General features: G+C 57.3%; 11 protein-coding genes and 1 non-coding gene across 12 annotated transcripts; 4 read left to right on the top strand and 8 right to left on the bottom strand.

The window, feature by feature from the left end:
- Positions 1 to 742: 742 nt before the first annotated feature.
- Positions 743 to 1,094, bottom strand: C8Q71DRAFT_762181 (uncharacterized protein). Its single transcript, XM_047923910.1, has one exon. It carries the CDS (start codon positions 1,056 to 1,058, stop codon positions 771 to 773), a length of 288 nt encoding a protein of 95 aa, XP_047778662.1. The 5' UTR covers positions 1,059 to 1,094; the 3' UTR covers positions 743 to 770.
- Positions 1,095 to 1,303: 209 nt separating this feature from the next.
- C8Q71DRAFT_810859 (uncharacterized protein) lies at positions 1,304 to 3,106 on the bottom strand. The gene is made up of 2 exons (XM_047926051.1): positions 1,554 to 3,106; positions 1,304 to 1,476 (listed from the first exon to the last, which is right to left on the bottom strand). The coding sequence occupies exon 1, from the start codon at positions 2,711 to 2,713 to the stop codon at positions 1,613 to 1,615; it is 1,101 nt and encodes a 366-aa protein (XP_047778661.1). The 5' UTR covers positions 2,714 to 3,106; the 3' UTR covers positions 1,304 to 1,476; positions 1,554 to 1,612.
- Positions 3,107 to 3,439: 333 nt separating this feature from the next.
- C8Q71DRAFT_797131 (glycoside hydrolase) lies at positions 3,440 to 5,295 on the bottom strand (the record flags this gene model as incomplete). The annotated part of the gene is made up of 6 exons (XM_047925725.1): positions 3,440 to 3,887; positions 3,943 to 4,166; positions 4,219 to 4,348; positions 4,405 to 4,668; positions 4,725 to 4,841; positions 4,895 to 5,295. 6 exons carry the CDS (start codon positions 5,293 to 5,295, stop codon positions 3,440 to 3,442), a joined length of 1,584 nt encoding a protein of 527 aa, XP_047778660.1.
- Positions 5,296 to 5,887: 592 nt separating this feature from the next.
- On the top strand, positions 5,888 to 8,387 carry C8Q71DRAFT_907961 (general substrate transporter). The gene is made up of 13 exons (XM_047928977.1): positions 5,888 to 6,045; positions 6,105 to 6,188; positions 6,244 to 6,335; positions 6,393 to 6,724; positions 6,783 to 6,797; positions 6,850 to 6,877; positions 6,927 to 7,166; positions 7,223 to 7,517; positions 7,576 to 7,620; positions 7,677 to 7,755; positions 7,806 to 7,847; positions 7,913 to 8,008; positions 8,076 to 8,387. Exons 1-13 carry the CDS (start codon positions 6,028 to 6,030, stop codon positions 8,243 to 8,245), a joined length of 1,536 nt encoding a protein of 511 aa, XP_047778659.1. The 5' UTR covers positions 5,888 to 6,027; the 3' UTR covers positions 8,246 to 8,387.
- A 1,253-nt stretch (positions 8,388 to 9,640) lies between these two features.
- C8Q71DRAFT_907960 (uncharacterized protein) lies at positions 9,641 to 11,336 on the top strand (the record flags this gene model as incomplete). The annotated part of the gene is made up of 6 exons (XM_047928976.1): positions 9,641 to 9,825; positions 9,875 to 9,964; positions 10,020 to 10,587; positions 10,641 to 10,994; positions 11,050 to 11,270; positions 11,324 to 11,336. The coding sequence occupies 6 exons, from the start codon at positions 9,641 to 9,643 to the stop codon at positions 11,334 to 11,336; spliced, it is 1,431 nt and encodes a 476-aa protein (XP_047778658.1).
- A 656-nt stretch (positions 11,337 to 11,992) lies between these two features.
- Positions 11,993 to 13,732, bottom strand: C8Q71DRAFT_762163 (uncharacterized protein). Its single transcript, XM_047923909.1, has 3 exons — positions 13,404 to 13,732; positions 12,599 to 13,346; positions 11,993 to 12,564 (listed from the first exon to the last, which is right to left on the bottom strand). Exons 1-3 carry the CDS (start codon positions 13,577 to 13,579, stop codon positions 12,223 to 12,225), a joined length of 1,266 nt encoding a protein of 421 aa, XP_047778657.1. The 5' UTR covers positions 13,580 to 13,732; the 3' UTR covers positions 11,993 to 12,222.
- Positions 13,733 to 14,111: 379 nt separating this feature from the next.
- On the bottom strand, positions 14,112 to 14,244 carry C8Q71DRAFT_t74. The gene has a single exon. It is a non-coding gene; the product is annotated as a tRNA-Leu (tRNA).
- Positions 14,245 to 14,567: 323 nt separating this feature from the next.
- C8Q71DRAFT_80209 (uncharacterized protein) lies at positions 14,568 to 15,422 on the bottom strand. The gene is made up of 3 exons (XM_047925958.1): positions 14,958 to 15,422; positions 14,834 to 14,888; positions 14,568 to 14,780 (listed from the first exon to the last, which is right to left on the bottom strand). Exons 1-3 carry the CDS (start codon positions 15,338 to 15,340, stop codon positions 14,664 to 14,666), a joined length of 555 nt encoding a protein of 184 aa, XP_047778656.1. The 5' UTR covers positions 15,341 to 15,422; the 3' UTR covers positions 14,568 to 14,663.
- Positions 15,423 to 16,428: 1,006 nt separating this feature from the next.
- On the bottom strand, positions 16,429 to 19,575 carry C8Q71DRAFT_80212 (DEAD-domain-containing protein). The gene is made up of 12 exons (XM_047925959.1): positions 19,204 to 19,575; positions 18,989 to 19,151; positions 18,779 to 18,933; positions 18,269 to 18,724; positions 18,092 to 18,219; positions 17,830 to 18,035; positions 17,653 to 17,774; positions 17,430 to 17,599; positions 17,148 to 17,377; positions 16,910 to 17,090; positions 16,678 to 16,856; positions 16,429 to 16,626 (listed from the first exon to the last, which is right to left on the bottom strand). Exons 1-12 carry the CDS (start codon positions 19,435 to 19,437, stop codon positions 16,490 to 16,492), a joined length of 2,361 nt encoding a protein of 786 aa, XP_047778655.1. The 5' UTR covers positions 19,438 to 19,575; the 3' UTR covers positions 16,429 to 16,489.
- A 109-nt stretch (positions 19,576 to 19,684) lies between these two features.
- On the top strand, positions 19,685 to 21,377 carry C8Q71DRAFT_762152 (uncharacterized protein). The gene is made up of 7 exons (XM_047923908.1): positions 19,685 to 19,814; positions 19,905 to 20,154; positions 20,217 to 20,243; positions 20,299 to 20,495; positions 20,555 to 20,905; positions 20,961 to 20,993; positions 21,046 to 21,377. The coding sequence occupies exons 1-7, from the start codon at positions 19,777 to 19,779 to the stop codon at positions 21,113 to 21,115; spliced, it is 966 nt and encodes a 321-aa protein (XP_047778654.1). The 5' UTR covers positions 19,685 to 19,776; the 3' UTR covers positions 21,116 to 21,377.
- Positions 21,378 to 21,451: 74 nt separating this feature from the next.
- On the top strand, positions 21,452 to 24,797 carry C8Q71DRAFT_708482 (heterokaryon incompatibility protein Het-C-domain-containing protein; the record flags this gene model as incomplete). Its single annotated transcript, XM_047920624.1, has 18 exons — positions 21,452 to 21,558; positions 21,622 to 21,664; positions 21,730 to 21,876; positions 21,931 to 22,335; positions 22,395 to 22,542; positions 22,597 to 22,642; positions 22,766 to 22,950; positions 23,050 to 23,130; positions 23,191 to 23,217; positions 23,278 to 23,331; positions 23,383 to 23,405; positions 23,463 to 23,549; positions 23,602 to 23,622; positions 23,673 to 23,711; positions 23,763 to 23,810; positions 23,864 to 23,949; positions 24,005 to 24,290; positions 24,348 to 24,797. 18 exons carry the CDS (start codon positions 21,452 to 21,454, stop codon positions 24,795 to 24,797), a joined length of 2,283 nt encoding a protein of 760 aa, XP_047778653.1.
- Positions 24,798 to 24,945: 148 nt separating this feature from the next.
- C8Q71DRAFT_80121 (membrane bound O-acyl transferase family-domain-containing protein) lies at positions 24,946 to 26,587 on the bottom strand. Its single transcript, XM_047925950.1, has 4 exons — positions 26,081 to 26,587; positions 25,682 to 26,028; positions 25,596 to 25,623; positions 24,946 to 25,541 (listed from the first exon to the last, which is right to left on the bottom strand). Exons 1-4 carry the CDS (start codon positions 26,456 to 26,458, stop codon positions 25,095 to 25,097), a joined length of 1,200 nt encoding a protein of 399 aa, XP_047778652.1. The 5' UTR covers positions 26,459 to 26,587; the 3' UTR covers positions 24,946 to 25,094.
- Between the last annotated feature and the right edge of the window lie 968 nt (positions 26,588 to 27,555).

The raw sequence follows: 27,555 nt of genomic DNA, 5'->3' as shown, positions 1-27,555 counted from the left end.
CGTTACAGACTACACCTACTCGCGTTCGCCCTTCTACTTCCTACACTGAGCTGTCCACTCTGCTCTCTTATTGCATATCTACCCGCTTCGTTCTAGTCTTTATACGGTACCACAGTCGCACGTATAATTGTCCACTGTATACCGTATTCCGCATTTGTTTTCCAGGCGCGCCCTGATAGTTTGACACCTATGGGACGTCTGTATAGTTATTTCATTCGCGTATATATTTCGAATACGTGTGTTATGCTGAGAGGAGTTTCGTGTTCAAACGTCGGGACAGAACACTAGAATGAGTGACAGCATGCGTACGCCTTCAGCTAGGTAAGACAGACCCTCAACATGGTCTCAGCTAAGATTCCGAGCTAAGTCCTAGGTTGAGCCTGGCCCACTGTGCTTAGGCTACATCTTCTAAGTAGTGCACCAAACAGTCATCGGCAGCGTACTTAGTTCGCAGAACCCAATCTCACGAGAAGGTGCCCTCTTGCTCCGCCTGGTCCGAAGATGGATCGATATCGGACATAGCATCTCCCTGTACTCAGAGAAGCGGCCAGGACAATAAGCTGCTGTGCCGTTACTGCGGTGATATCTCTGGGTGGCGGCGTCTGCACCCGCACGTACCGCGCGACGCCTCCGAAGGAGGCAGACTTACAGAGGCCGCGGACTCAGCGGGATCAGAGATGGCCGGAAGGAGCTGCCCAACCCAGTGGTAGCTCCTGCCAGCTGTCTGCCAAATAGAAAACACGGGCGACGTAGACCTGGCAGACCGGTCTCTAAGAGATCAGGCACAGCTGTCTTTTAGTAACGTTGTTTGACTCGTTGAGCACGACACCTTGTGGTCGTGCGTGCAAACCGGAAGTGCCGAGGACGAGCACCGGGCCACGCACCATCTCATCACGTCTGCGCGACACGGTGGACACTACACCTGTCAGCACCGCGTGTACTGCATACAACCAGGAGCCACAGAGGAACGAGAAACACCGTGCGCATGCTGATGCTGACAGAACGACAAGCGCGGATCTTGTACACCGCGCGATGGCCGAACATACCGCTGTCAGCATGAACACGAGCTGACAGAGCAATTAGGAGCCGTTTGGGGAAAGAATCCGCCCCTAGTTGATCGTGGATGAAAGGCGCGAGTACGGAGACGAAGACCGATGTTAGCTGTGCGACGTGTATGCGAACTGGGCGCGGATATCGGACATGAAGCGGGTGGACTACCTGTGAACGCACCGGAACTACCTGCGATGGGGACAGGTACAACGTCGACCGGTGGCAATGACCTGATCCTAGGTTCGCGGGAGTGGAATGGACAGACACAATTTGCGTGTATTTTGGGCGAAGCGTGGCTCCATGGCAAGGGTCTGACAGAAGAGGACACCTAGAGACGATTATTCAAAGAGGCTATACTGGTACCCAAACGGAGGATGGCGTCCAAAACACAACACTGCCAATTATGCGTAGCGCTATAACCGGGGCCTAGAAGGCAAGCCTCTGTTAGTGTCAAAGAAACGGTGCAAGAAGCCCAGCGGACCAAGCCGAAGAGAATAACACACCAATTTCAAACACAACTAAACCAGACTCATCTTCCCTCGCCGTCGCAGACATGTTCAGCCTAGTAGCCAAACGTATAGCCCTGGACAGTTTCGGGGTCAAGATCGGGCGTCCGGTACCCCCAACATCCATCCTTGCCCTCGATTCTCTGCAGCCAATCCCGCCGAGCCTCTGGCAGTCCATAGGGCGGGCTCGCCGCGCGATCGGAGCGCAGAAGGACCAGCTTGTCGTTACCTCGCGCCATCTGCTTCAACGCTTGTTCCGTGATGACTCGGTACGTTGCTGTGCGCGACAGTGAGACGGGGCTGACGATGATCTTCTGCAGACTCGTGAGACCGGTTTGGGCTGTGGGAACGACGTTCGTCGTGGCGTCCGGGTCTAACACGCCGCGCACGATGGCGCTGAGATCCGGGAAGAGCTGGGTGACTCCACTCATGCGCAGATGCGTGAGGGACGGTACGGAGCCGAGGAAAGCGAGGAGGTAATTGTAACAGTCCACTAGGTGCAGACACTTGAGCGATGGGAACAACGGGACCCGTTTGTAATTGGGTGCCTGCAACCCGCCGCGGAGCACGAAGGTGTCCATGATGGTGAGCTCTTCCAGATGGGGGAAGTTGGACCTGGCGAGGACAGATGGGAAGTGGGGTCCATATTGCGAGCTTAGCAGTAGGGAGCCGATGTGCAAAGTGAGGATTCGGAGGTGGGGACTCGCGATTTGCATAACCCGATCGAGAGCTTGCATGAACGCGTCATTCCGCTTGGCTGTGAGCTCGGCGCTCGTCCAGCCGCGCACGTCGTCCGGTAGTCTGCTCAGGAGCTCTTGTTCATCAGCGGAATGATACTGGCGATAGATGAGAGCTTCGCGCAGTTGCGAGTCGTTCAGTGACTCGAGCGGTGCGTAGGAGTTCCTGTCGCCCGGTTCCTTGTGATGCGCGATGTACAGATGGAGAATTCTCTGATGCTCCGGGGGCCGGCTCTCCAGGACATCCGCAAAGCATTTCAGCTCGTAAGCACCGTTCAGAGCCACGCTCTGTAACTGCACAGATCTGGACACATCGCGGATGTATCTCGAGACACGGGAGAGCGACCGCCCTGTGTGGCCGTCGTCCGTACACGCCAACGCAAAAATCCGGATCCAGAGTTCCGCAGGACAACGGTCCATCTTTATGTTCGCCTTTCTCTGCTCAGCTGCAGGTCGTAAACAAGTATGTCAAGATTCGGGCGTGCTCAAGACTAGCTGTGCTCACCTTACTTTTACCTAAAGCTCGTCGTCCGGGACAACTTGTAAGGGCAGGCTCTGCTCGGCACCTGGCATTTCGAGTTGCTACTTGCGGAATTTGGACTCACAGCTTCTCATCGGCACCGATAAGTCCTCGCATTGTTGTGCTTACAATTGACCAGCGTATTGTGTCAAGCAGTATTCTCACAGGGCCATAGTAAGCTCTTGTTCGAAACAAGCAGGTCTTTGAGATGGTGGTACAAACAGCAGGTCGTCTGTGACGGATCTGAGGGCCATACACGGATCGGCGATGCGATATCCTGAGCCCGCTACACACGTGTACCGAATCCTTCCGAATCAGGGTAGGGGCGTCTATTCTTTGGCTCTACGGCTACTTACCGTCGTGACCCCCTGGTCCCTACGCTCACCCGAGAGGCTAAATTCACTGTGCTGCATTCCTGCTACAGTACACGGCATATATTCGACGCTAACGTTGCGTTTGAACTCGACATGCACAAATCTTTGGTGGTTCAATGAGGAGGATCGCCGCGTCGCAAGATCCAGATGGCACAAGCTGCCTCACTACGACAAGTTTAGGTACGTTTATTTCTTCATACGAGATATTCGCTGTCTAAGCCTGTCTTGCCATAGTATAAGGCTGCGTTGCATTCAGACTACATCTAACACGAGCAAAGTGAAGGAATGTTCCCTGAAGGTCCACTTCCCTGTCCAAGCCGCCCTCTTCGTCTTCACGCTCACCTCATTCTCCTTCCCCCAACCGTTCTGCTCCTTCACGTCCTCGTGCCACAGCTCATGCGCCTTGACTTCCTTCGGAGCACTGACAAATGCTATCCGGACGGGCACTGTGTAGGCACTATGCTCACTCCTGTTCACCACAGCAATGCGGACACTCTTCTGGCCAGTCTCGGAGGTATGGAGGACTGCCGAGGCGTCCAGGTCCTTGGGCTGGCCCTTAACGGAGGAGACCCACTGCGGGAGAGTTTCTCCGGCGAAGGTCGGGGACAAGAGCGAGACGCGGATGGAGACCCCGCCGCGCATATATCGAGAGAAGAGGTACAAGGGCCAATAGATAGTTTGACGGAACAACCCAGTCGGGCTGCATCTCCGAGGTCAGTCCCACTTCGCCGAGCTTGCCTGTTCAATTGACTTACCTGGTGATCAAAGGCGAGATGACATTAACGCTCTGTGCAATGCACGCCATCTCGACGATATCCGCCTGCCGGACAAACACATTCAACCAGGAGGCCATCGCCAGGGCGTCCGCGAGGTTGTAGAACTGTTCCAGGCCGTTTTCCGGCGTCCCGACCGTCTCATCCCACACGCCATACTCGTCAAATGCGATGGTGATCGGCTTGCTGATGGTCTTTGCAACGCGCTGCAAACGTTGGTGAGTCACGGATTGATGTCCGGAGATTGAGTGCGCTTACGGCCTTGTTGATCAGGCCCTTGCAAATCTCGATCGAATACTCTGCTGCGTCGGGGCCGTACACGGCGCGTCCATACTCTTTGTCGATCTGCGATCGATCTCGCGGTCCGAACCCTGTGTACAGGTGTATACTGAGACGGTATCAGCATGTTGCTTACATGAGACCAGAGTCGTTGCGTCAACTCGCCTATGCAAGTCGACCTTGTCGACGAGTTCGTCCAGGACTACGCCGTCCCAGTGGTTAAGCCCGGTCTCGCCACAACCGACGAGCTTCACAGTAGGGTCAATCAACCGGATAGCATGCGCCCACTGGCGCGCTTTAGTCGCGTATGCAGACGCGGTTTGCTGCCCGACTTGCCATTCACCCCAGACCTCGTTCCCGAGGCCCCAGTATTTGACGTTGTGGGGCTCGTCCTTTCCGGTGTTCTTGCGGCGCAGGTTAGCGTAGTAGCTGGCATGCCACGTTCACCAACTCCCGAGATCGCGGACGCGAGGAGAACAACTCACGTATCGCCGGCCCCGTTGCAGTACTCGATCCAATGCAGCGCTTCCTCGAGGGTTCCCGTCCCCATGTTCAGCACAACGTAGGGCTCAATTCTGGCCACTCGGCACCATGCAATGAACCTTTGCTCTCCAGCGTTATCTCCGCGCCTGGAAGCCTGTCACGTATCACTCACTCATCCGTCCCGAACAGATTGCTCTCTTCCCCGCCCCACGCCAGCTCCGGGCGTCGCTTCCGTTCCTCCAGTGAACCTATCCCGTCCTTCCACTTGTACGAGCTCACGTAATTGCCGCCGGGCCACCGCACCATGGGCGTTCCAAGCTCGTCTCGCAGGACCTCCAAGACGTCTTTACGGAACCCTTCCTCGGTCAAGAGCTCCTTCGGAGTCTCGATGAACTGGTCTTCGGAGCATGGGTTGCGAGGCGTGTAAGGGAAGTTCGTGTGGCCTGCAGGTAAGATTCCGCCGTAGATGCAGCGGCCGAGATGCTCTAGAAAGCCAGAGAAGATGAGCGGTGAGACGGGCGCGATGGTTGCGCTGGGGAAGACATCGAGAGCAGGCTCGGGATGGGCGGACATCGTGGTGCGACTCGGAGAAGTTGGGTGCGTCGTCGTGCGTCTAGATGATATGCTCGTTCCTGCCCCCTTTCTGTGCGCATGCTATTTGCAGGTGCTTCATGGCGAGAACCTGCAGTGCCCACCGCGTCCTGACCACACATCGATCATGATGTGACTAGGAAGGGGCGGGTTTACTCGGTCCGGGCGGCGGCCCGACGACTCGGGCCTCAGAGCGCCTGTTCCGTTGATGCGTCCTCAAAGCCTATTTCCCCGCTTCCCCAGATCACCCCGCATTCGGTGCCGCAGACGAGGTGCGGACTGCGCTACGGCTGAGTTGCTTGCACAACCCTCGGGTTATTGTCCATAGCCACAGACCCCTGCAATCACCAGTAATCGACTTGACCGGTCGGTTCACGAGAGTAGAACTGCAACCGTGTTATCATTCTGTGCGCCAACAGCCCTGATCTATCCTCAGTACGGCAATCCTGGGTGGTCACGGGTGCCCCCGCCCATGCATATTACTCCGGACCCGCTCGTTGGACTGTGGACGTAGCCGGGATCGCTCACCCATGATGCGTATAGTGCGGCGGTCCCGTACCTGATCGAAATGCCAGTGATTGAGGCCGCGGGAGTCGACTTCGTTTTATAGGTCGACCATGAGGAAGCGACCCCGCCTCGTGCAGAAGACCATCGACTTCTCCCAGCCAGCTTCGACCGTTCCCTAAGCTCTTGGACTGCTCGTAGTGATCAACGATGACGGTCTCGCCGAAGGTGCGTATCTGGGACTTTTTGCGAGCACCGGTGCTCTAAACGAACAGCGTCTGCTATAGGTCTATACTTGGCTCTGCGGCCTGTTTGCAGCATTAGGATCCGTAACGTTCGGCTATGACCTCGGTATCATCGCTACCGTAGAGGTGAGTTGCATTCGGCAGATGAATGTACTTCGAAACCTCACATGCCTCTCAACAGTCCAGCGCAGACTTCCTCGCGAAGACGAACAATCCGACTGAGACTCAGCTAGGACTAATCACCGGATGTTTGCTATTGGGTGCATTTGCGTCGTGAGCATCTCATCGTCTCCCTCCCTGGGCCTCATCAGCCTGACCGTTCATCTCTAGCAACATCTACGTTGGATCCCTGGCAGACACCATCGGCCGTCGTCTGACAATCCTCGCAGGATGCATCGTCTTCCTCATCGGCGGTGCGATCCAAACCGCGGCCCAAAACATCGGGTACATGTACGGCGGGCGGTTCCTAGCGGGGATGGGCATCGGCATGTTGGCCATGCTTGCACCGCTGTACCAGGCTGAGATCGCGCACCCGAGCATCCGCGGACGCTTGACGACGCTGCAGCAGTTCATGCTGGGGATTGGTTCGCTGATCGCGTCATTTATTGGGTATGGATGCTACCACGGCTTGACCGGCCAGGCACAGTGGAGAATCCCTCTGGGTGGGTGAATAGTTAGACGTTGGGCGACTATCCGCTGAAATGTGTCCCTCGTCCGAAGGCATTCAACTTCTTCGTATGTATATATTGAACGAATTCTAACTGTCATCCACTGACATCACTTCCAGCTGCCATTCCGCTGGCCTTTTTCATCCTGTGAGTAGAAACAACCAGTTCACATAGCTTGAGATTGACGATTGGACAGGCTTCTTCCCGAGAGCCCGCGATTCCTGGCTATGAAGGGTCGCAACGACGAGGCGTTGCTCGTCCTCGGTCGACTGCACGCACACGGGGACATCACCGACCCCTTCGTCGTGAGCGAGCACAAGGAGATCCTCGAGCAGGTTCGCGTCGAGCGCGAAGAGACACGCGACGTCTGGAGACAGCTCTTCGGCAACCCTAGCAACTTCCGACGCCTTGTCCTCGGCATCGCCATCCAGTTCAGGTGCATACCCCGCTTCCCCTCGCAGTGACACAGATTCACGTTTATCCCCCGTGCAGCGTCCAGATGACGGGCGTGAGCTGCATCCAGTACTACGCGCCGACGATCTACGCGAGCATCGGGATCGACACGTCGACGACGCTCGGGCTGCAGTCAGGCAACTCGGTCGTCGCGCTCATCGGCGAGGCGCTGTGTATCTGGTACATCGACCGCCTCGGGCGGCGCAAGGTGTTCGTGTGGGGGAACGCGCTCTGCGGGCTCACGTTCGTCATCGGCACGATCATCATCGCGCGCTTCCCCGCGGGCTCGGACAACGCGAATGCGGCCAGGGCATTCGTCGCCATGACTTGGTTGGTGAGCGGGCTACTCTCATGTGTCTGGTGAGGATGCGGGATTGATGGATGTGCGATAGTTCAACTTGGTGTTCTCGGCGTGCTGCGGGCCGCTGTCATGGGCGGTAGGTAGTTTCGTGGACTCGTATAGTCTCCAGAGGCTCACTGTCACCCCCAATAGATCCCCGTCGAGATGTTCAACAGCGCAACCCGTGCCAAGGCCACTGCGATCACGTCGTCCGCTGCATGGATCTCAAACTGTCAGTCCCAGAATTCCCCGCTTATCTCCCACCACTGATGTCCAGTGCAGTCATGATCGCGCAAGTTAGCCCTCCCGCATTCACTTCCGTCGGTAAGTAGTATCATACACAACGTTTCAGCTCCTAGTCCAAGCCTGTCTGACTGAACCCCGGTTAGGCTGGAAGTACTACCTCGTTTTCGCCATCTGCGGCTTCACAAACGCAGCCTTCTTCTGGGCCTTCCTCCCCGAGACGAAGGGCATCCCTCTCGAAGGTGCGTGACCCGTCTCCCGCGCGATCCATCTCTCCCGTACTCACCTGTCCCCGATCCACTCGAACAGAGATCGACAGCTACTTCGAGACCGTGCCGGTCTTCGTGCCCGGCTCGCGTGTCGCGCTCAAGGACGCGAGCGAGCGCGAGGCGGAGCTGCGCGAGGGAAAGGTGCACGTCGCGGGCGCGCCCGTTGACGTATCGGAGAAGATGGACCGGGAGGAGATCGAGAAGGTATGAGGGGCTTCAAGTGAGGGGCTCTGTTATGAGATTCATGATGACTTGATGTCCGAAGCCTGTAATGTGAATGACGAATTGTGGATGTACTTTAGGACTGGCTTTACACGAACATATTTTCCATGGACTTGGTGGTCCATCGTTCATCCGGAATTGCGAATACGAATACAGGCCTAGTAACCGGGGGGGGGGGGACGCAATATTAATGATCAAGGGGAGTGCTTGTCATTTGCGAATCCAACACCGCCAGGCTTTTGCAAGCTGGGGTTATGCATAGGCGACCAAGCGCTGAGCGTGAGTGGCAACGCCGGCACCGTCAGCCCGTTGGAACCTCCCACAACCCTATATAATGGGAACATGAGTCTCTCGCATGTGTGACGTTGTTCGTTGCTTCGGAGCTTACATAGCTCCATGAAGCAAGGACAAGCGTACCTTTCAGGCGTCGGCGCCGTCGCGCTCAGCCTATTAGTGCGAGGGAAGCCTCCGAGGCTCAGGGAACGGAGGCAGAATCCAGATGTGACACTGGCAGATCTCATTAGCCGAGAGACGCCTGAGATCATATCTTTACCAATCGCTGGCGCTTGTGAATTTCGCTTCCGCGACGTTGACTCGGAGCACTCACCATCTCTGGGCAGTATAGACACCTGACATGGTGTGACGGCAATGCTGAAGGCGCGGTCTTAGTCGCATGAAATGCTGTGCTTAAGCAGGAAGCCCACTAGGAAGGCGGAAGGGACTCACCGAAGGTACAGTACGCACAGCTGCTGGCACTGTCAGCGCAGCGACACTGGGGCCGTTTGCAAGACATCGGCCTTGAAGGTTGCTGGTGAGTGTCTAGCTCTGCCTCAAAACACGTACTGACTACTCACCAGTGCACGCACATTTATGTGTGCCATACCCTCATCTTCATTCAATCCTACGGAAGCTTTTACCAATGTCGGATAGTGTCGGATGCGGTGTGCACTGACGGCGGGCGCATATGTACGTTTCCTGGCTTGTTCGACTGCAGAAACGACGCTTTCGGGCGAATATTGAACAAATGGCCGAATTCAACGTTCATAGCCCGCTGCACATCCGTAGGGCGGTGGCCGAGAAGAGTGTGAGTTCGCAGCGAGCGTGGGACGTGGGCGGGTGGGTGTGGTATGAAGACAAGGAACGTCTGGGCAGAAATCGAACGAACCCTGTCAGCCGTAAAAGGAAAGCGTCGGTCGCGCCGCGCGCAAACGACGCGTCGCGACGCGGTCACGCACACAGTCCGTTTAATCCGCCAAACAACGCCCAACAGCCTCACCGCAAACATATAAATACGGCTGCCCACACAGCCCTGTCTCCCCATCTCGCCCCCCAGCGTCCCTCTTGGCTCACCCGCCTGTATCTTCACTCGTGACCAATATCAACATGTTCACCTTCGGCGCCCTCCTCGTTGCGGGTGCACTCTCCCTCGCCCCCAAGTCGTACATCTATTGTCGGCTGGGTGGTGGTGGGGGCCTCGCTGCCCACGCCCTCTTTGGCAACAGTCCTCCTTGCCCCCTCATCGTCGACAAGGTCGAGTCGTTCATCGACCATGTCTCCGACTCCTTTAGGTATGCACTCACAGTCTGATGATCACACTATATCTGACCTCATGCACAGCGGCATCGGGGACAAGTTCTCGAACGTTTTCGGAGGATCGGTGATGGGTAACATCGGGTCCGGTATGGCAGGGTTCGTGTACGACGCTACGTGAGTACAACAGTCCGCTGTCCATCATGCACCTACTGACAGTCTCATCGAGCAGCCAACGCCTCATCCCCATCACATCGGACGTGTTCGACAACGCCCCCACCTTTCCCTCCTTCATCTTCTTCAACGACCCAGGCGACCCATACCTCGCGCAGCTAGCGGACATCAAGGAAGACGTACGGAAGTGGAGCAAGACCAAGGATCTCATCGCGGCACCTACCTTCGATCTCGCGCAATGGACTACGGATTTGATCGTGCGGCCTCCAGGAGACATCGTCGTTTGGGTCCCTCCCAACACCTGCCTCCTGGCCGAGCGACCGCGGACGCATTCGCAACCATCGCCCGAGATCGTCATTATACTGCCTGCTTCTGATTGGACGCCTGAGACGCCGTACGTGGTCAAGCCTGCGCGTACGGTTGTCGGAGGCTTCCAGGATCACCATCACTGCCTTGGCTCCCGTCGAGCTATTCATGCCCTCGTCGTGTTCTACACGCTCGTCATCGCCTACGTCGCCGTCGCTACCTTTGAGCCGGTTCGGACGGCATGGCGCACGACGCCCATCGGCCATCTTGGCCTGCAAGCTGTTCTGGGATTCGTGGGACGGACTCTGTACTGGTCTATGGTGCGTGCGATCATCTATACATCACATACAGTTGGCTAACGCGTTTGCTTCAGTTCTTCGTGACCTCGCTCAAGGGCATACCCTCCGACTGGGACGTACAGGGCGCGTCAGGTGCCATCCGCAAGGCTGGTCTTAAGCCTCGCATGCCTCGGTCGTTCCCCAAGAACCACGCGCTCATCGGTGGACCTCGCCCGCTCGTCGCATACGACCTCGCGGCCTACACGCCCACCCGACCCCTGGTTCTTCGACCCCTGCTCGTCATCTTCCAGGACGGCCCGGTTCCCACCCCGCTCGCGCTGCCCCGCTCTGCCACGCGCCCACGTACGTTCAGCGCGATGACCTTCATGGAGGCCCGCCCCGTTCCTTCGAGCGGGCCTCACACGAACGTCTCGCTCATCGAGGACGAGGTGAGCTTCTTTGTGTTATATGCTCGCGATTTTGATGCTCATCTATCGCTCTCAGGGTCCGTGTCCTACGACGATGAGCTTCTGCAAGCGTTTCCTGCGTCGCCAACACCCTGGCCTCAACCTCTTTGGCCTCCGGGAGCGCCGAGTCCGCCGCCACGCCGAGCTGCGCGCTCTCCGGGACGAGATGGGTGAGGACGTCGCCCTCCGCCACGCACAGGAGGGGCGCAAGATTCTGCAGCAGAACCTTCGGTCGATGTGGGCTACCGGTGGACAGAGGTGATTAGCTCCCGGGTTGGCTGATGCGATCCATAGTACTGATGACACTACAGCGTCCACCTGTAGAACCCGCCCAATAGATGCAGGCCGCGCTCTGCCCAACATCGCGTCGATCGACGCACCACACCCTATCATCATTCCTCTCTATTCCTTTTCTGTCTTACCGTACCACCACTCTTTCTTGATGTCCGACATGTCGCGAACTCGTGATGCCCTGCGGGTTCGTGGCATGCCGTTCATCACGCGGGTCAGGACTGTTGGGGGCATACTGCAGTCTTGACTCGCTTTTTTCTTTCCATCCTCATTTCTTGCATATGACCTCGGCATGGACTCAGACATCAGGGACTCAGCGGACAACTCTCCGGGTCTTGATTTGTATGATTCGTGTCTCTTTGTCTCTCTACCTCACTGGCTCGGCTCGCGTTTCTGTACTGTATGTCTCAACTTGCATGTTTCCTGGCTACGGTCTCATCTCATCTCCTTCGCCTTGATCTGTACTCTCTAGCTTGTAGTCTTGTATCATTGGACTTGGATTCACCGGATCTCTACCATGTACTATACGATCAGCTATATTGATGATATGTATCACTTTGTATTCCATCATCTTGTACTTAGCCTTCGACGGTTATTCTCTTCAGTGTAGCGTTGGATGCATCACCGTTATTGACACATGCGCGTACTTTGTTGCAGAGAGCCGGTATGTCGAATACCACCTACGTCACGTCAATGAACCCAATTGCATCAAGAAAGCCGTGACCTAGTACAGGCGGGAGTCGACAATCATGCTGCAACACCAATAAATACCCAAGAACGAGAAGAGATAAAGAACATAAAGTAAACGTAACCATAGACCGTGACCGTTGACCGAAGGATGCCATGCATCCCAATAACCAAGAAAGGATTGAGAGAGTTTGTCGAACGGCACGCACAGCGCACCACTCGGCATGCCCTCTCAACCGTCCTCGTCCTCCCCCTCCATACCCTCTCCGTAGCCGATCTCCTCCTCCAGTCGTGCAAAGCCCGCATCCAGCGCGTCCAGCCTCGCGAGCCGACTGTCCAACGAGTCCATACCCCCGTCAAGCCTCGCGATCCCGCTCCCAAACGCGTCCATTCTAGCGTCGTTTTCGTCCATCGCGCGCATGAGCTCTGCGATCTCGCGCTCGAGGTCTTCGTCCGAGAGCGCGGAGAGGTCCTCCGAGTCCGAGTCCGAGTCCAAATTCGAATTTGAGCTGGGGTTTGTGGTCGTTGATACCGGTGTTTGATGGGATGCGACGTGAATTGAGGGATTACGGGGCTGTGCGTAGACCTGTCAGCCGCAGGGAGCATACATGCATGATATGACAGCTTACCATGAAGAAGTCGAGTCCAATTCGGGTACCCTCTAGCACAGCCAGAGGGACACCACAACCGATGCCGATGTTATACCAAGATGTCGTGAGCGTGCTCCAGAGCATTGCGCCCACGACGAGCAGATAGAGACCGTAGCCGGGGAGGTGCGCGGCGGCACCGACGGTGAGGCTGACCTTAGGAGTCCCGAGAGTGCCAGAACCAGAGAGCCGCAGAACACGCAGAAGCACAGTACCCAGATAGCCGAGACGACGGGAAGCCTTGAGAGAACCAAGAGCAGCCTGAGTGTCGAGAGAAGCGGACAGAGGGCGCAGGTCGCTGAGCCGGCACGTGTTCGGAGGCACGTAGACGACGAGCTCGGGGGCTGGAGCGTCGAGCAGGTTCTTCGTCATGAACTCGCCAGGGCAGATCGTGCACATCGGGGCTTCCCAGAGCATGAGCTCGTACTTGGGTGCGATGATGATGTCCGTCGTCGTTGCGAGTACCTTGGGCCCGGGGGCGCCAGTGTTGTCGGGATCGTCGTTGACGAGGTGCAGGACGAGGTCGGTGAGGCCGTATACCGTGTAACCGTGGACGGAAGAGGTGTCGTTGACGAAGGCGATCTGGTCGGAAGCTTCGAGGACAGACATAGGAGCGATGTTGCCGAAGACGAGCGCCATCATGTCCGAGACCAATTCTTGTCCGATGAAGGGATAGCCGAGTAGGCCAGAGGTCGTGTTGCCGAGCCCGCTGCATGCGCGATGTGGTCAGAGGGCATCCAGCAGTGCAACTGGGAGGGGGACTCACCTGAGCGAGTCCTCAACCTTGAGTACGACCTTGTCGACGACGCTGGTGATCCCAGGGCAGAGACCACCAGTGCCGGGACTGCCAACTGCACTCTGACCATCGCCAGGCGGGCAGTAGGCATGCGCGAGATGGCTGAGGGCCCGGAGGCCCCCGACAATGACGCCGAGGAGAACCATGTTGTTGCAGAGTACTGAAGTTGTGCGTGCGTTGACTTGGAAGTTGACGGTAGCGGGGAAAGAGGCAAACGTCCAGCAGGCGGCCTTTTGTGCTCTGCTGGCCGGTGGTCTGGGATACAACTCACCGTGTCAGCCTCAGCTGGAAGCCTCGCCTGGCCGACGTCAGTGTCATTTCAGTTTCGACTGGCAGTAGTGACTATAGTACTCACCCAGTGTTGCGGCATAAGACCTTGTATCCTAGGATGAGCGTGCACTGCGGCGAGGATATGGCCTGCCGGGCTGGCGTTGTCTGCTTGAAGTTCGCACTGCGCGCACTGGCGAGGGCGGCTCGAACCGACTGTCAGTCGCCGCGCGTGTCGAAGGAAACACGACCACGTGATTTGCCAAGCGATAGTCGCGTTCTCGGGCCGTTCGACTCGGACCACCATGTCGATGTATGTCGTACTCGGGCCTGGGAAACAGAATCCCCATGTATCGGCCTCAAAAAGCAGGGCACATGGGCTTTTGGGACACAGAAACAAAGCAAAAGAGTTGACAAGAGCGGGATTCGAACCCGCGCCCTTTCGGACTGGATACATCGCGGACTGACCCACGGGAGGATGCATCAACCCAAGATGTTGCGAACCACCTGATTCCAGCGCCTTAGACCGCTCGGCCATCTTGCCTTGGATGTTCAGCCACAGGAGCCCTCTATACTCGACCCACGTATCTTGCACGTATCGCATGGGCCGTACGCTCTGAGTCGACGAGACCGGAATGACATGTTGATACGTTTCAAGACCTCGATTTTTGACGCTTTTACTACCCGAAATAAGTACATCGTGTGTATATCCGGTATGTCCGTGTTGGTGGAAACATGAGGAAAGGAGCGAAGAAGCTGACAGTGGTACATGGATTAGCCAAATCACTGAGCAATATGATAGTAGTCAATAAGTATTATAGGGCAGAGTCCCGTAGTGTCCAGTCCATCCAAAGGAGCGTTTATGTCACCGTGAACAGATTTTCGTAGAAAATGCATAGAGGGCGCGAACCGCGTCTCCGTAAGCATCGAAGCAGGGCCGATGCCGTCGACTCCGTGTGTGGTTTAGTCCTGACGGTCGACGATGGTCATTAAGCCGGGGACGCCGCGTGCGCGCTCGACAGCGGGGGGACGTTGCGGGTCTGAGCGGTCCGAGCGTGCTGCCAAGGCAGAGTAGTGGACCTGGGGGGCACGCAGTAAGCAGACGCACAGAAATGAGAAGGGACCGCACGCACATGGACTTTGAACGTCCTGCCGTCATGCCGCGGGCCGCATACATGACATGACCACCTACAACCGCACAACATCAGCCACACGTGCACCCACAACGGCCGGCTGCGGAAGAAATGAAGCACGTACTGCTCGTCCACCAGGACGTTCGCGCCGATCGATTGGGCCTCCTCGAGCAGCGACGCCCGCGCGAGGCGGACGAGCTTCGCAGCGTCGACGCCGTCCCTACACTCAAACGTGTCCTCGCGCTCGAGAGGCACCCGCTTCACGGACAGCGCCCCCTCGCCCCAGAACCGCTCGTCCCTCCAGGGCTCGTCGCCCGAGTCGCTGTGGATGTGGTTCTGGGCGGCGCGCTTGCGGAAGCGGCGGAGGCGGACGATGAGGCTCGCGGTGTCGGCCATGGACTTGAGGGGCATGATGGCGAAGCTGAGCGAGGGCGAGGGCGAGCGGGACGCGAAGCGCGAGCGGAGGGGCGAGGGCGGCGGGGTGGAGACGGAGGTCGGGAGAGGCATTACAGCGCTGGCAAGGCGAAGAGGTGGAAGGGAAGAATGCAAGGAGAGACGGGCGAGTGCGCGCTGCTACTGCGACTGGGTTATCATCTATTTCTGGGAACATCGTACCCGCGGCGGGCTGCGCTAAATTGGGCGCGATCAGACTGTCTAGATCGTTGACGCCACTACTCCCGCCTATCGTTCCAGCACCCGCCAGCGCCCAGGTGCTTCCGCCCCCTGTTGCGACATTGCAGCTCAAATGCACGTCCCACAATGTGAGGATAAAACTAACTGTGTTACATACTGCAAAAGACCGCTGAGCGAATTTTGACGGCCCACTCTAGTGGCACATCCTCCGCCCGACGCGGAACAATCTGCAGGCTGCAAACTGGGCTAGAATGCCCCCTTGGCGAACAACATGCGGTAAACACGCCCTTCCATTGCAAGCATAGGACCCCCGAAAATCCCCCTCAGAGGCTGGGTCGGAGGTTCGCCAGTTCTTGTCCGGATTCTTTTTCTCCAAAATCTGGCTGTTCATGTCCGGAATCCGACCTAGCTTCCGCCTGGTGGTCTCGTACCCATCCGTGTGGACGCACCCCACCACCGCGATGGGTACGAGACCACCGCCTGGCGGCGGTTCATGTCCGGATTTCTAGGACTGGCCTTATTTTTGCCCAGATTTCTTTGGCCTATAGAAGCCTGTTTCGCACTTGAATGGACTCTTACGAGTTGTTCGGGGCTTCTATGATGTCTGAAGAAGCTGTAGAGTGGCACTAGGGTGCCGTATGACGCAAACTGTCCGCCAACAAGCCTGCTTGGGGTTGCCTCAAGGTTGCTTCCATCTCAAATCTTGCTTGGAGAGACCGACCCCAGGCTGTGCGGAGCCTGGGTCGCGGAGACCGATAACCGTTGCATTGCCAGAAGAGAACATTTGTCTCCCCGCGAACCTTGACCTGGGACCCTCGGTCCATGTCCGGACACCCGACCGGCCTACCCGGGGTGTCCATGTCTGTGTCCTACATTTGGGACCGGCAGTTCAGAATTTTTGACCTCATATGTCTGGATTTTGACCTGGCCAAACCGGTCCCCAGGGCCAGCTCATGTCCGGATTCTGACATACCCCTCTATAGGGATTTTCGGGGGTCCTGCAAGCATCCGTGCACGAGCGATCTACTCCGCAATCCCGCCCCATTCCTCAAACTCCTCCTCCTTTTTCACAGCAGCGTTTGGCTTGGTCTTACGCCTCTTCGCGGCGACGAGGTCGCTCCCCGCCTCGACCTTCTTCAGCCCGACCATCGTCTCGTGGACTGCGCGGGAGGTGAGAGGGGGTTGCACATACGAGGATAATGAAGACGTACAATTACCCGCGAGCATGTCATCTGCGATGGACACGGCACCAGACGTGATGTACCGCGTCGACACGCCCCGCGCGACGAGCGGCTGCGCGAGCAGCCCCTGCAGCTCCGCTTTCAGACCGGCCACCTTCGCGTCTGCGGTCTTGCGTTGTGCTTTTGATGGCGCGTATTCCTTTTCATCTCTGATGCACGGTAGTAAGACACCTCGCTTTGCAGTCGAGGAAGAATGACTTACGCTTCGAGCTCAGAGTCCAGCTCGATCTCCATCGCCTCCGCCGCCTCCTTCAACCAGTTCTTCTCGTGCTTCGCCTTCCGGACCCTGTGCTGCGCCGTGTCGATCTGGCGCGCAAGCTGGACCCTCGCTTTCATCTTGTCCAGCATGTACAGCTCCACCGGCATCTCCAGAATCTCGTCCTCTGGGCACACATCATCAGACTACCGGGACGTCGTGAAGAGGGTTAACGATGACATACCCCTCTTGAGGCTGCTCATCATTGCACGAACGACACGCCGCTCGTCCGGCGCGATCATGAGCAGACTGAACCCCTTGCGTGCGGCACGCGCCGTGCGCCCGTTACGGTGCACATACGCATCCGCGGTGCGCGGCACCTGGTAGTGCACGACGTGGTCGACGGCGGGGACGTCCAGCCCGCGCGCAGCGACATCAGTTGCAAGCAGTACACCGCGCGGTGATGACCTGAAGCTATCCCACGGATGAGTTGGTGGCTGAGCGTGCTGAGGGAGGGGAGACGTACCGATCGAGGTTCTTGAGCCGTTGCCGCTGCTCGAGCTGGGAGTGGAGAGGGAAGGCGGGGATGTCCAGGAGGGACATGATGGGAGAAAGACGTCGGATGCCGTCGATGGAGGAGAGGAAGACGAGTGTTCGGCCAGGGTAGCGTAGGAGGAAGTAGTAGAGATATGCGTCCTGCATGTGCCATGAGATTGGATTCCGAAAGACAGTACAAGGACCTGACGGACCTTGTCGGTGACGAGGCACTCAACCTTGCTCTCCTGCAGTGTCGCGACGACGCCGCCCTCCGGCGCGATGTCTATCACCGCGGGTGTCGCATCGCGGAAGTCGAGCCTCATCAAGAGATCATCTGCAGCCCCGGTCAGTCGGACATGCCAGAGTTCATGGTACATGGTAGTACGCACCGAGGGTAGACGCGGGCTTCCCCTTCTTGTTTCGATGCCCCCTCGAGGGTTTCTTGAGATTCTGCTGGAGCTCCTTGCTGAGCGTCGCACTGAACACGAACGTCTGCATCTCGTCCTCCTTCACTCCCGCCTTGCTGTCCTCCGCCTCCTCGGCATCGGCATCGTCGGGCAGCCCCGACGCAGACTCCGGCTCGATCTCGTCACCCCTACGAGCGCACGTAAGTCAGTACACGGGTGGCAGCGCGAAGGATGGAGGACGGACTGTCTCTGCCGGAGCGTTAACCGGAGGATGTTCTCCATCTCGGCGAAGTGCCCCGTCTCGATCATCCGGTCTGCCTCGTCTAGGACGAGGAACCGGAGTTTTTCTAGCTGGCCAGCCAACTCGTCGTCCTACAGCACTTCAGCTGGATGTGGGTGCGGCAAAAGGGATAGGACGCACCTCCTGGATGATGTCCCACAACCGACCGGGCGTCGCGACGAGCACGTCAACGCCGCGCGAGAGTATGCGGCGCTGTTTCTGGGCGGACATCCCCCCGACGATCGCAGCAACGCTTACCGGCGGCGGACCATTCTGCTTCTTCGGCTCCTCACTGGTAGGGTTCGTCTTCTCCTTGCCCTTGCCCTTCTGCTTCACGGCCTTCGCCTTCTTTCCCTTCACGTCTGCAGCAGGAAGTTCTTGTTCATGCTCCTCTTCCTTGACCTCGGCGGACGAGACGTTGACGGGGTTCAGGCACGCGTTGAGGTGGGAGGAGACTTGGAGCGCGAGTTCGCGGGTGGGTGTGAGGACGAGGGCACAGACTGGTCTACGTCCCTTCGTTGGTGCTCCAGGGGCAGCCGCGTGTTTGAGGAGATGGTCGAGGATGGGGAGGCCGTACGCGAGGGTTTTGCCGGAACCCTTGAGCGGCAGACGTCAGTTTGGAGACACGAGTGGGATGGGAAGAGCACGTACTGTCTCTGCAACACCGACTACATCTCTGCCTGATAGTGCGAGAGGAAGCGCGTCTCCTTGGATGGGTGTTGGGCGGATGAAATGTTGCGCATATAGGGCCTTTGCGAGTTGCTGGTGGAGGGAGAAACGAGACCATTCGGGAAGCATGGTCTCGGCTTCATAGTCATAGGATGAGGGGTGATGTGCACATACAGAAGAGGAAAGGCATACCATCGAAAGGCACTTCCTCTTCGATGACTATTGGCTCTTGTGCAATCGAAGCATTTCGCATAGGAGATGTGGAGGACTCTGCAACTGGTTCTTCGGCTGCAGACACGTCTGGATCCACTTCAATGACAGACTTGACTTCATTCGTGACTGATTCTCCTGCCACCTACAACACCCCTTCAAGTCCCACCCTCGACGCAGAGACCGAGGTAACCCACCTTGAACTTCACGATTTTGCCCCCTGCCGTCTCCTCATACACGACCTCCACGTCAGACACCTCCTCGAGTTCAAGCATCCCATCAAAGTCTCCTGCACCGTTCGCTTCTCTCGGCCGCGCGACCGCCTTCCATGGCAGCTGGTCGACGGAAAGATGGGTCGTCTTCGCCTTCTTGCGCGCCGTCAGTTTGGAGGGCTTGACTTTGCGCTTCGTTCCCGCAACTTCTGAAGTCATGTCCGGAGAGAATGACGAGATAGATTTCAAGCGTTAGGTCTCCGCAATCTTGTGGATCAACTATGTAGTACCAGGAGCCAAGTGAGTACTGAGCAAGGAGTACTTGCCCGAGGTCGAGTTGGCGCTTGCCGTGGTCAGAGACTCAGAGTCCAATATTTTGTGATCGCGGATCGAGATCCATATGGTAGCACGATCACGTGCACTGTGCCTCTGGACCGTGGACGGCATCCAGGTACCTCACTCGCTTATTTCGCCCCGCAGCGTTGTTTCCTTCCGGACGACATCCTCCACCTCTCGAAACTCAACACTCGTATTATCAAGACTTACAAATACGCAAAAATGGATGACCTCGCTTCCGCATTCTCCGGGCTGCCTTAGTTCGTACCCTTACTACTTACCTTCTCGCGCACCGCCAGTCACGGTCTAACTACTTAATCGCTTCGACGCGCTTTGTTGCTCCTATGTAGCTTCAACCCGATGATGATGATGAACAAGAGCGAGACTAGCGCGACGCGTCGTCTTCTTCAGTGTACCGGGTTCGGTCTGTACATGAACGACATCTCGTCCAAGTTCGCGCCGCCCGCGACCCGTGCGCCGGATTTGCCGCCAGACGCCTTCGCCGCGCGCAGGACGATCGTGGACCAGGTCGCGCACTGGTGCGAGACAAACAAGAGCGACTCGAGCGTGGAGTGGGTTCCGATCATGTATTTGTACGAGGTGTGTTGGTTACAGTGAGGCTGAAGGGAAGACGGTTGATGCGGGGACATCTGTGTATGTAGCTTGTCAAGGGGTCGGCGAAACGTGCGGTATGTGCTCTCTGGACATGATGCTGCATTTTCCGGCTGACGACATGCTCCTCAGCGAGATTGGGGGCACATGCTCTTTACCGAGCCGACCCTCTCTCAGTTCCTCATCGTTATGATCATGCCGGAGCCTTGCGACTGCGGGAACTACTCGCACCACGACTACGACGCCATGACCAAGTACCAAGCCGATCGCATGATGTCCCTTCTCACATACCTGCACGAAGCGTGGGACTGGGGCAACAAGCCTAATTGGTACTGTCCCGAATCCACGTCTCTCGATTGGGTAGCATTGCTGAGATGGTCGGGTACAGGGTCCGCGCAACCTACACCACGCCCAACCGTAGCTTCAAAATCGACCCCGCTGTCCTCCCCGGAGTCAACAAGTCCGTGACGCCTTCCAAGGGCGCGCCCCCGATTTTCCATGTCACACAGGAGTCTTTCTCGCCGACGCTGCTGGAGGGCGAGATCGAGAAGATCGACAACGTGTGCACGCAGGGGCAGGAGACGCGGGCGGGCCCGGCGGTGGTGGAGGCGGCGCGCAAGCGGGTGCTGGGCTCGAAGGAGGACAGGCCGGACGTGGGCGACGCGTGGATGAACAAGAACCCGAGGGAGTGCGCGAACTGCCAATTGGTCAAGGATAAGGCATTGCTGATGTGTGCGAGGTATTCACGTTCAGCCTTGTCCCGTCGTGCTCTGCTGATACGAAGTGCTGGATAGGTGCAAGCTGGTGCACTACTGCAGCAAAGAATGGTAAGTGAGGCCGTTCACACCCCGCGTATGTTGGTTCTGACTAGACCCTCAGTCAAAAGGCGCACTGGCCGAACCACAAGATATGGTGCAAGACGGCGAGCGTGACCGCCTCTGCGTCCTGAACACTGCTGCAAGTCCACCCGGATATTCTGTTCTGCTCATACATATTCGACACTTTCCCGATCTACAACTCGTGTACTTTCCTTGTAGCATGCCTGTACATGTATTCCTGGCCCCAAAGCGGCGCTGTCTGCATCGACATACCACCGCCATCACAGCCGTCGGCGCTGCTCAGCTTGGTGTGCACGTCGGGTGAAGAGCGCCCGAGATCCGTCCAGTACATATACAGCTGACGTCAGAAGGCACTGCTATATTGTGGCTTGGCATCCGCCGCTCTTACATATGTCTGTGCCCAGCGCGATGTCCCCGATAATTCTCTTTTCTCTCTTCTCGCCACCATGGCGTCCTCCGGCCACGCCCACCTCTTCCTAATATTTCTGTGCATCCTGCTCTTCTGCCTGCCCGGCAGCGGCGTGTACGCGTTTGGCGCGGGCAACATCCCGAGGTGCGTGCCATCTCGATCGCGTGGAAGGTGGCCCTGACCGAGACACGATCGCCGGTTATGAAGCTTCGCGTACTTGGAAGGCAAGGCGTTCCGCCATGGAGACATCGTGCGTGGCGAACCAAGTCTTGTCTCACTGAGAGCAATGCTGACGGCAGGTTTTCGCGACAACAGGAAGATGCGCTCGCGGATATGGCGAAACGCGCCGCATCAGGGGGATTCGCGCTCGGCGCACTACTGGGTGCGGGCGGCGGGAAGAAGTTCAAGGCATTGGATGTGAAGCGGGTGTATTTTGGTAACTGGTTGAGAGACTACAGTCAGGTGCGTGTATGCTCTGCGTCGCAACCCGACATAGGGGGTTGAGCGGTTGCACAGGCTGTCGATACCGCAGGATTGTCGAAGCTCCAACTCCAGACCATCATCAACCTATGCATGGTCCTCGGCTTCCTCGCGCACGGTTACGCCACCGGGGAATTCGAGGTCACCATCGAGCGGCTTGGTGTCTATCTCCCCACGGAACACATCGACAACCCGAAGGGCTACCCCGACAACGCGCGCACCTTCGACTCGCGCCTGCGCGGGCCTGTGAACCCCCAGGAGCTCGAGATTGACCGCAAGACGGGGATGAAGAACTACATTGCGAACGAACATGGCAACTGGGATACGTCGAAGGCGCTCGTGCGGCGCGTGCTGCACCAATGCATTGACATTGGCAGGCGGTATCGTCAGAATAACCAGAAGGATGACTTGTACGAGGCATACAGGCTCCTTGGGCAAGCGGTGCGTGGCGTTTTGCATCGCGTGTATGCGTCGTCGTTGAGTCGTGTGACGACAATTAGCTACACACTTTGGAAGACTTCGCGGCGCATTCGAACTTCTGCGAGCTTGCGCTGGTAGCTATGGGCTTCACGGACGTCTTCGTCCATGTCGGCGACCGTGTCCGTATCCAGGCTCCCGATGGCAAGTACGTAGCCCCTTTGGTAACGGGTGAGTGCGAATCGAGGAGATGGCATGCGCATATACAGACTATCTATGACGCAGGCACTTTCGGCTCGAACGACTTCATCCACAGTCTGCTTGGAGGTGGGTTATACACATCATCTCCATGAGTCTACGTGCTGACCCTAACGCTACTGGTCGGCAGAGGCAAGCGACCACATTGTATGTTCCCCCTTCACCAGCATCCTCAACCACTCACCTTTCCCCAGAGTCAAGCCTCCGTCGTCGACCTGAACGCCCAACTCGAGAAAGCGCGCGCCTCCTCCAACACGTCCTCCGCGAACAACCTCCGCGAGCTCCTCTCGAGCCTGCCCGACGGCAGCGGTGGCGAGCTCACGCGCGAGATGGCGGGCGTCGAGCGCATCCGCGCCGCGGGCCAGCGCAGCCGCGATATGGGTGGCAACACCGGGGGATATGGCCAGCGGGCTGCATACGGCGGTGGCGGGTACGGGGGAGGAGGATATGGAGGAGATGCAGGGTATGGGGGACAAGGAGGCGATGTGAAGTCTCCGGACCAGATGAACCCCCAAGAGTTGCATGCGACGCTCTGGCAGGTGTTGAGCTTTAGGGACACTGGTGAGCCCCGGAATCGTCCCGTGTGGTTCCGTTGAGACGATGCTGACTCTGTTTGGGAAGTCATGAAGAAAGTCTCTATCATCATCGGTGAGTGGTGTAGGATATGTGCCATGTGAGGTTGAGCTGACTGTCGCTCGGCGCTCGCAGATAAGATCCCTGGTTTGAGCTCAGTGCTCGATAAGATCAGCGACTCCCTCTCCGGTATGTCGTGCCGAGGTTCGCACCTATACCTACTCTGACGCCATGGCTCAGTTTTCGTCTTTACTACGCTGGAGGTACGTTATTCATTTCGATGCCTGCACTTGGGGTAGTCTCTAACAAAGTCCATTCAGCCGTTTTTGAAGCCAATCATGAAGCAAGCGACGGCAGGCCTCTCTGCAGCGTCAGGCGAAGTTATCGATAAGCAGGACCAATACGAGGTACCTATTCGCGTCTCGTATAACCTCTCGTGTCTAATCGTAATGCGTGTAGGTCTTCGACAGCCCTAACGCGGTGGGTCTAGCGAGGACTGTGCTGAGAAATGAGTGCTAACGCGACGCTAGTCTGATCCTACCCACTCATTCCTGAGCAAAGACCACTTCGTGAGTGAGAATACCGTGTCTGACTGAGCCCTGTTTCTAAGATCTATGCAGAACCTGATTCTGAACGAGCCTGCTGGGCACTTGGGCAAGCTTATATTGGTATATCCGAACATCGGGAGGCGTGGATATTATGGTTCTAACCTACTCCGCAGCAATACGCCGTGACACGGGTCGTCAAAGCTTGGGACGATGTCGGCATCAACCCCCACGATGTGACTGAAGACATCCTTCACTGCTTGTAGGCTTGCAGACATTCGGTAGTCAGTCGCATGTTAACTGAATGCCCCATGCAGGTTCCATCCCGACTTCCACATCCGCAGCTCTGAGATTCAGCGTCAAATGCTGGACTACATGAAGCGATGGGTAGACGAGCTCGGCTCCGACCGAAACGAAGTTCTGCGACGCCTCACCAAGCAGAACGTGCGGAACCACATGAATGTCCGCATCGGCCATGAGGGCCAGGCGCAAGGCTTCACAGCGGCGCAGCAGGCAGGGATGCAGGCGCAGACCGATCTCCTCGGCTCTGTCGGCCTGCGCGAAAGCAACCCTTATGGAGCCGGTGCTGCACGGAGCATGCAGGTCGGCTACTCATCCTCGGGAAGCGGTATGCCGACTGTGGAGAGAACCGCGTTCCAGGAGACTGTACCGGAGCATCACCGCCCACACCATGGCAACCACGGCCACCACGGCGGTGGCCACGCGCAGACGTACTACGGGGAGAGCCAGACGGTGCGCATGCCCGGCGAGGAGATACGCACGAGCTACGAGTCGAGCTACGCGCCTCCCTCGGGCCCGCCGCCCAGCTTCCCCGGTGCGGAGCCCAGCACAGGATACGCGCCCTCGTACATTGGCGGCGGAGGCGGCCCCGGAGGGTACGGAGGCGGTGGGTACGGCGAGTCCGCTCCCGGGTTCCCTACGGCGCAACCACACCATGGAGGCCACCACGGGCATCATGGACATCATGCGGGCGGTGGGTATCCTCCGCCAGAGGGACCGCCGGGCTTCCCGCAGCCTGGAGGACCGCCTGGGTTCCCGGAGGCTAGGAAGGGGTACCCGCCTAACGATGATCCGTACAGCCGGTGGTGAGGGACGGATATCAAGGATCCCCTGCGCAGAGCACAGGTAGTAGTAGTCGAATTTTTAGTGTAGTAGTAGGGCTGTTGGATGCGTGCGTATGATGACTAAGCTCCAAGTCCTCGGCCGACGAATGAAGTGTAACTTATGTAAATCTGCTCAGTGTTGAATGTATCATTCTAACGATGTTTGAAATACAGCGTACTGTGTACAGGTGCAGGAGGCCCTACAACCCATTGTCCCTCTACGATTGTTATACAGGCGCTACATCAAGTTCCCCAGAGTCCTTCAAATGCCAAACCAACGCTTCTACGACTTCATCGAGAACAAAATGGCGTAGAAGAAGACCGCCCCAGCGTTCGTGCCCGAAGAAACTAGACTAATCAAAGAGAAAGGAACCCGGTCCACGTCGATGACCCCCTCCCTCAGGCTCCAGTCGATGTACCACGGACATGAGATGTTCATCCATATGAACACCCATATGTAGCCGATGAGATGCACGAGTCCGGCGGGCAAGCGGAGTCGCGCCCTGTGGGCTGCGCCGATCGCTGCGTCTTCCACGGTGATAGCGACGGCCTGGGAAATGAAGAAGGGGAACGAGACGCCGACGAGCTTGCGGTTGACCATGAAGTCGCCACCGCAGTGGATCAACCCTGAGACTGCGAAACCGACGTAGAGTTGGGTGTATGAGGATGCCCATGATCCTGACCTGAGGGATAGCACCCGGCAGACCAACTTCCCGGTCGATGCCGTCACCTTTCAAATGAACAATGAGCTCAATCATTCAATGGACAGGGAGTAAATACTCACTCTGCGTAGCATCTGATGATAACTACGACTGTAAGTCGGCCGTTTGAGCAATCATGGGAGCAGGGTAATTGCGCGAGTTGACTTACCCCCAGAAACGCCGCACGGTGTACGCATCAGACCACCGACCGTAAATATCCGGCCAGTCCCTCGGCAGAGAGAGACCAAGTGTCACCATTGCCGCGGCAAAGAGTGCGTGCTGCATTGCCAGCTCGAACGCCACGCTGGCCACCCGCGCGAAAACATCAACGGGGCGAAGGAGATAGCCCTGCGAGGTCACTGATGGCCCACCGGTGCCACGAAGGGAAAATAATGGATGCTGGTGTTCGTAGCATTGAATCAGGTCGAGGAGCATGTAGTAGTAGAATGCACGCCTCAACCGTCGGCGCACGAAATACCACCGAGACTCACTCGGTGGGGGTGGTACGTTCGCAACCTGTGCAGAGAACGCGTGAAAGACATGTCTGATCGGTGACTGCGTTACGTACCTGGTAGTTCCACCCCACACCTCGAGGGTTGTTCATGATACATAGCGCCCAGTGCACTCGACGTAGGAAGGGTAATTCATCCGGTGCCGTATAATCGCGCTCGTGCCGGAAGTCGCGAATCGGGTTCGTCATCCAGAGAAGATAGAGGGCAGTGCATGCCTGTATCGTCAACACACACCCCGTCGGGTAGTCTCCTGAGCCTCCGCAATACGCAGCGAGCCATATTGCGCAGCAGAGGACGGTACCTCCAAGCCGCCATAGAAACGGTAGCGAAGAGACTAGCAGTGACGCTACGACGAGGTTGGATGCGACTAGCAGCGGTACAACGGGGGCTGTTGCATTGTCGTCGGTGGTATTCATGACCATGGCGCCTCCCATGCGTGGACAGAGACGGTGTCTTCGCTGCGCAATGGCCAGAGTACTCGTTTCTTTTTCAGTGTGCGGACATATGCAACTGTCATCTTGTCAGGAACCATTTCGCCGCTGGCATGAGAAAGCATGCCACGTTCCCTAGATATGGCGGCAACTGAGTTCAGCAACGCCGTGTAATAGAATGAGCTAGACCACACCAGACTGCACCTTTCACTCGGCGTTCCTCCGTTGTCCAGCTTGCTAGTCAAATGAGTTGTCGAGAAGCAGACCAGCCTCGCTATACATACCAAATCGCGGGAGGTCAATTCAAAACGGACCCCCGCTCGAACTGTGTCAGACTTCTGCTCTCGGTGAAATGCTGTGATTCAGGATTGCGGACTGGAAGGCATTGCGGAGCAAGGCGAGTACATGTGGATAGGGCTGCGAACCGATCTTCTTCCTTCGTAAGGGGTAGCAGGGGCCTGTGTCACTCGATGATAGCGCGCAGAAAACGTCAAGCCCAATGTCTGTGTTGCTCATCGGACGAGGTACTTCCGAATGGCGTCGTGGAGAAGTTATGTACGACTCGGACTTGGAGTCAACTTGAGGCGCTTGCCAGGAACGGCACGTGCTTAACGCGTCGGTGGCGAAGTTGGGCGCCTCGCGTTCCTGGCACTCCGAGTCAACAAGTACTGTGACGCGACGGACTACCGCTGGACGCGTATAGTGCGTACTGCTGGTATCGCATCTTACTATGTGGACATAGTAATTGACAACCTTGCTGTAGTCTACGCCCTGGGTGAGTCTGATCATCGGACGTGCTTAAAGTTCCTGAATCCTGTGGCAGTCGTTCCTACCAAGCGTCCGCGTTCTCCCGAAGAAGACGAGTCCGATGGCGAGCCCACGCATACTAACAGTGAGTTGGAGCCAAAAGTGACTGATGATCTGCTCGTTCGAGCGCTGACCGCGGTGGACTTTCTAGCAGATGGGTCGCTGCCGCACGCACGTCGACCAGCCAATCTCACGCATCTGATGCCCACGATATTACCCCGTCGACAGCCAGTGGTTCGTTGCACTTACACTCGCCGGGTTATTTTCTCCCCTCAGCTAAGAACGAGAAGGAG

This window comes from Rhodofomes roseus (genome assembly GCF_022264815.1).
Source record: "Rhodofomes roseus strain CIRM-BRFM 1785 chromosome Unknown C8Q71scaffold_11, whole genome shotgun sequence".
NCBI classification, from domain to species: domain Eukaryota; kingdom Fungi; phylum Basidiomycota; class Agaricomycetes; order Polyporales; family Fomitopsidaceae; genus Rhodofomes; species Rhodofomes roseus.
The sequence above is the reverse complement of the archived record's forward strand: the minus strand, read 5'-3'. Positions and strand labels throughout refer to the sequence as shown.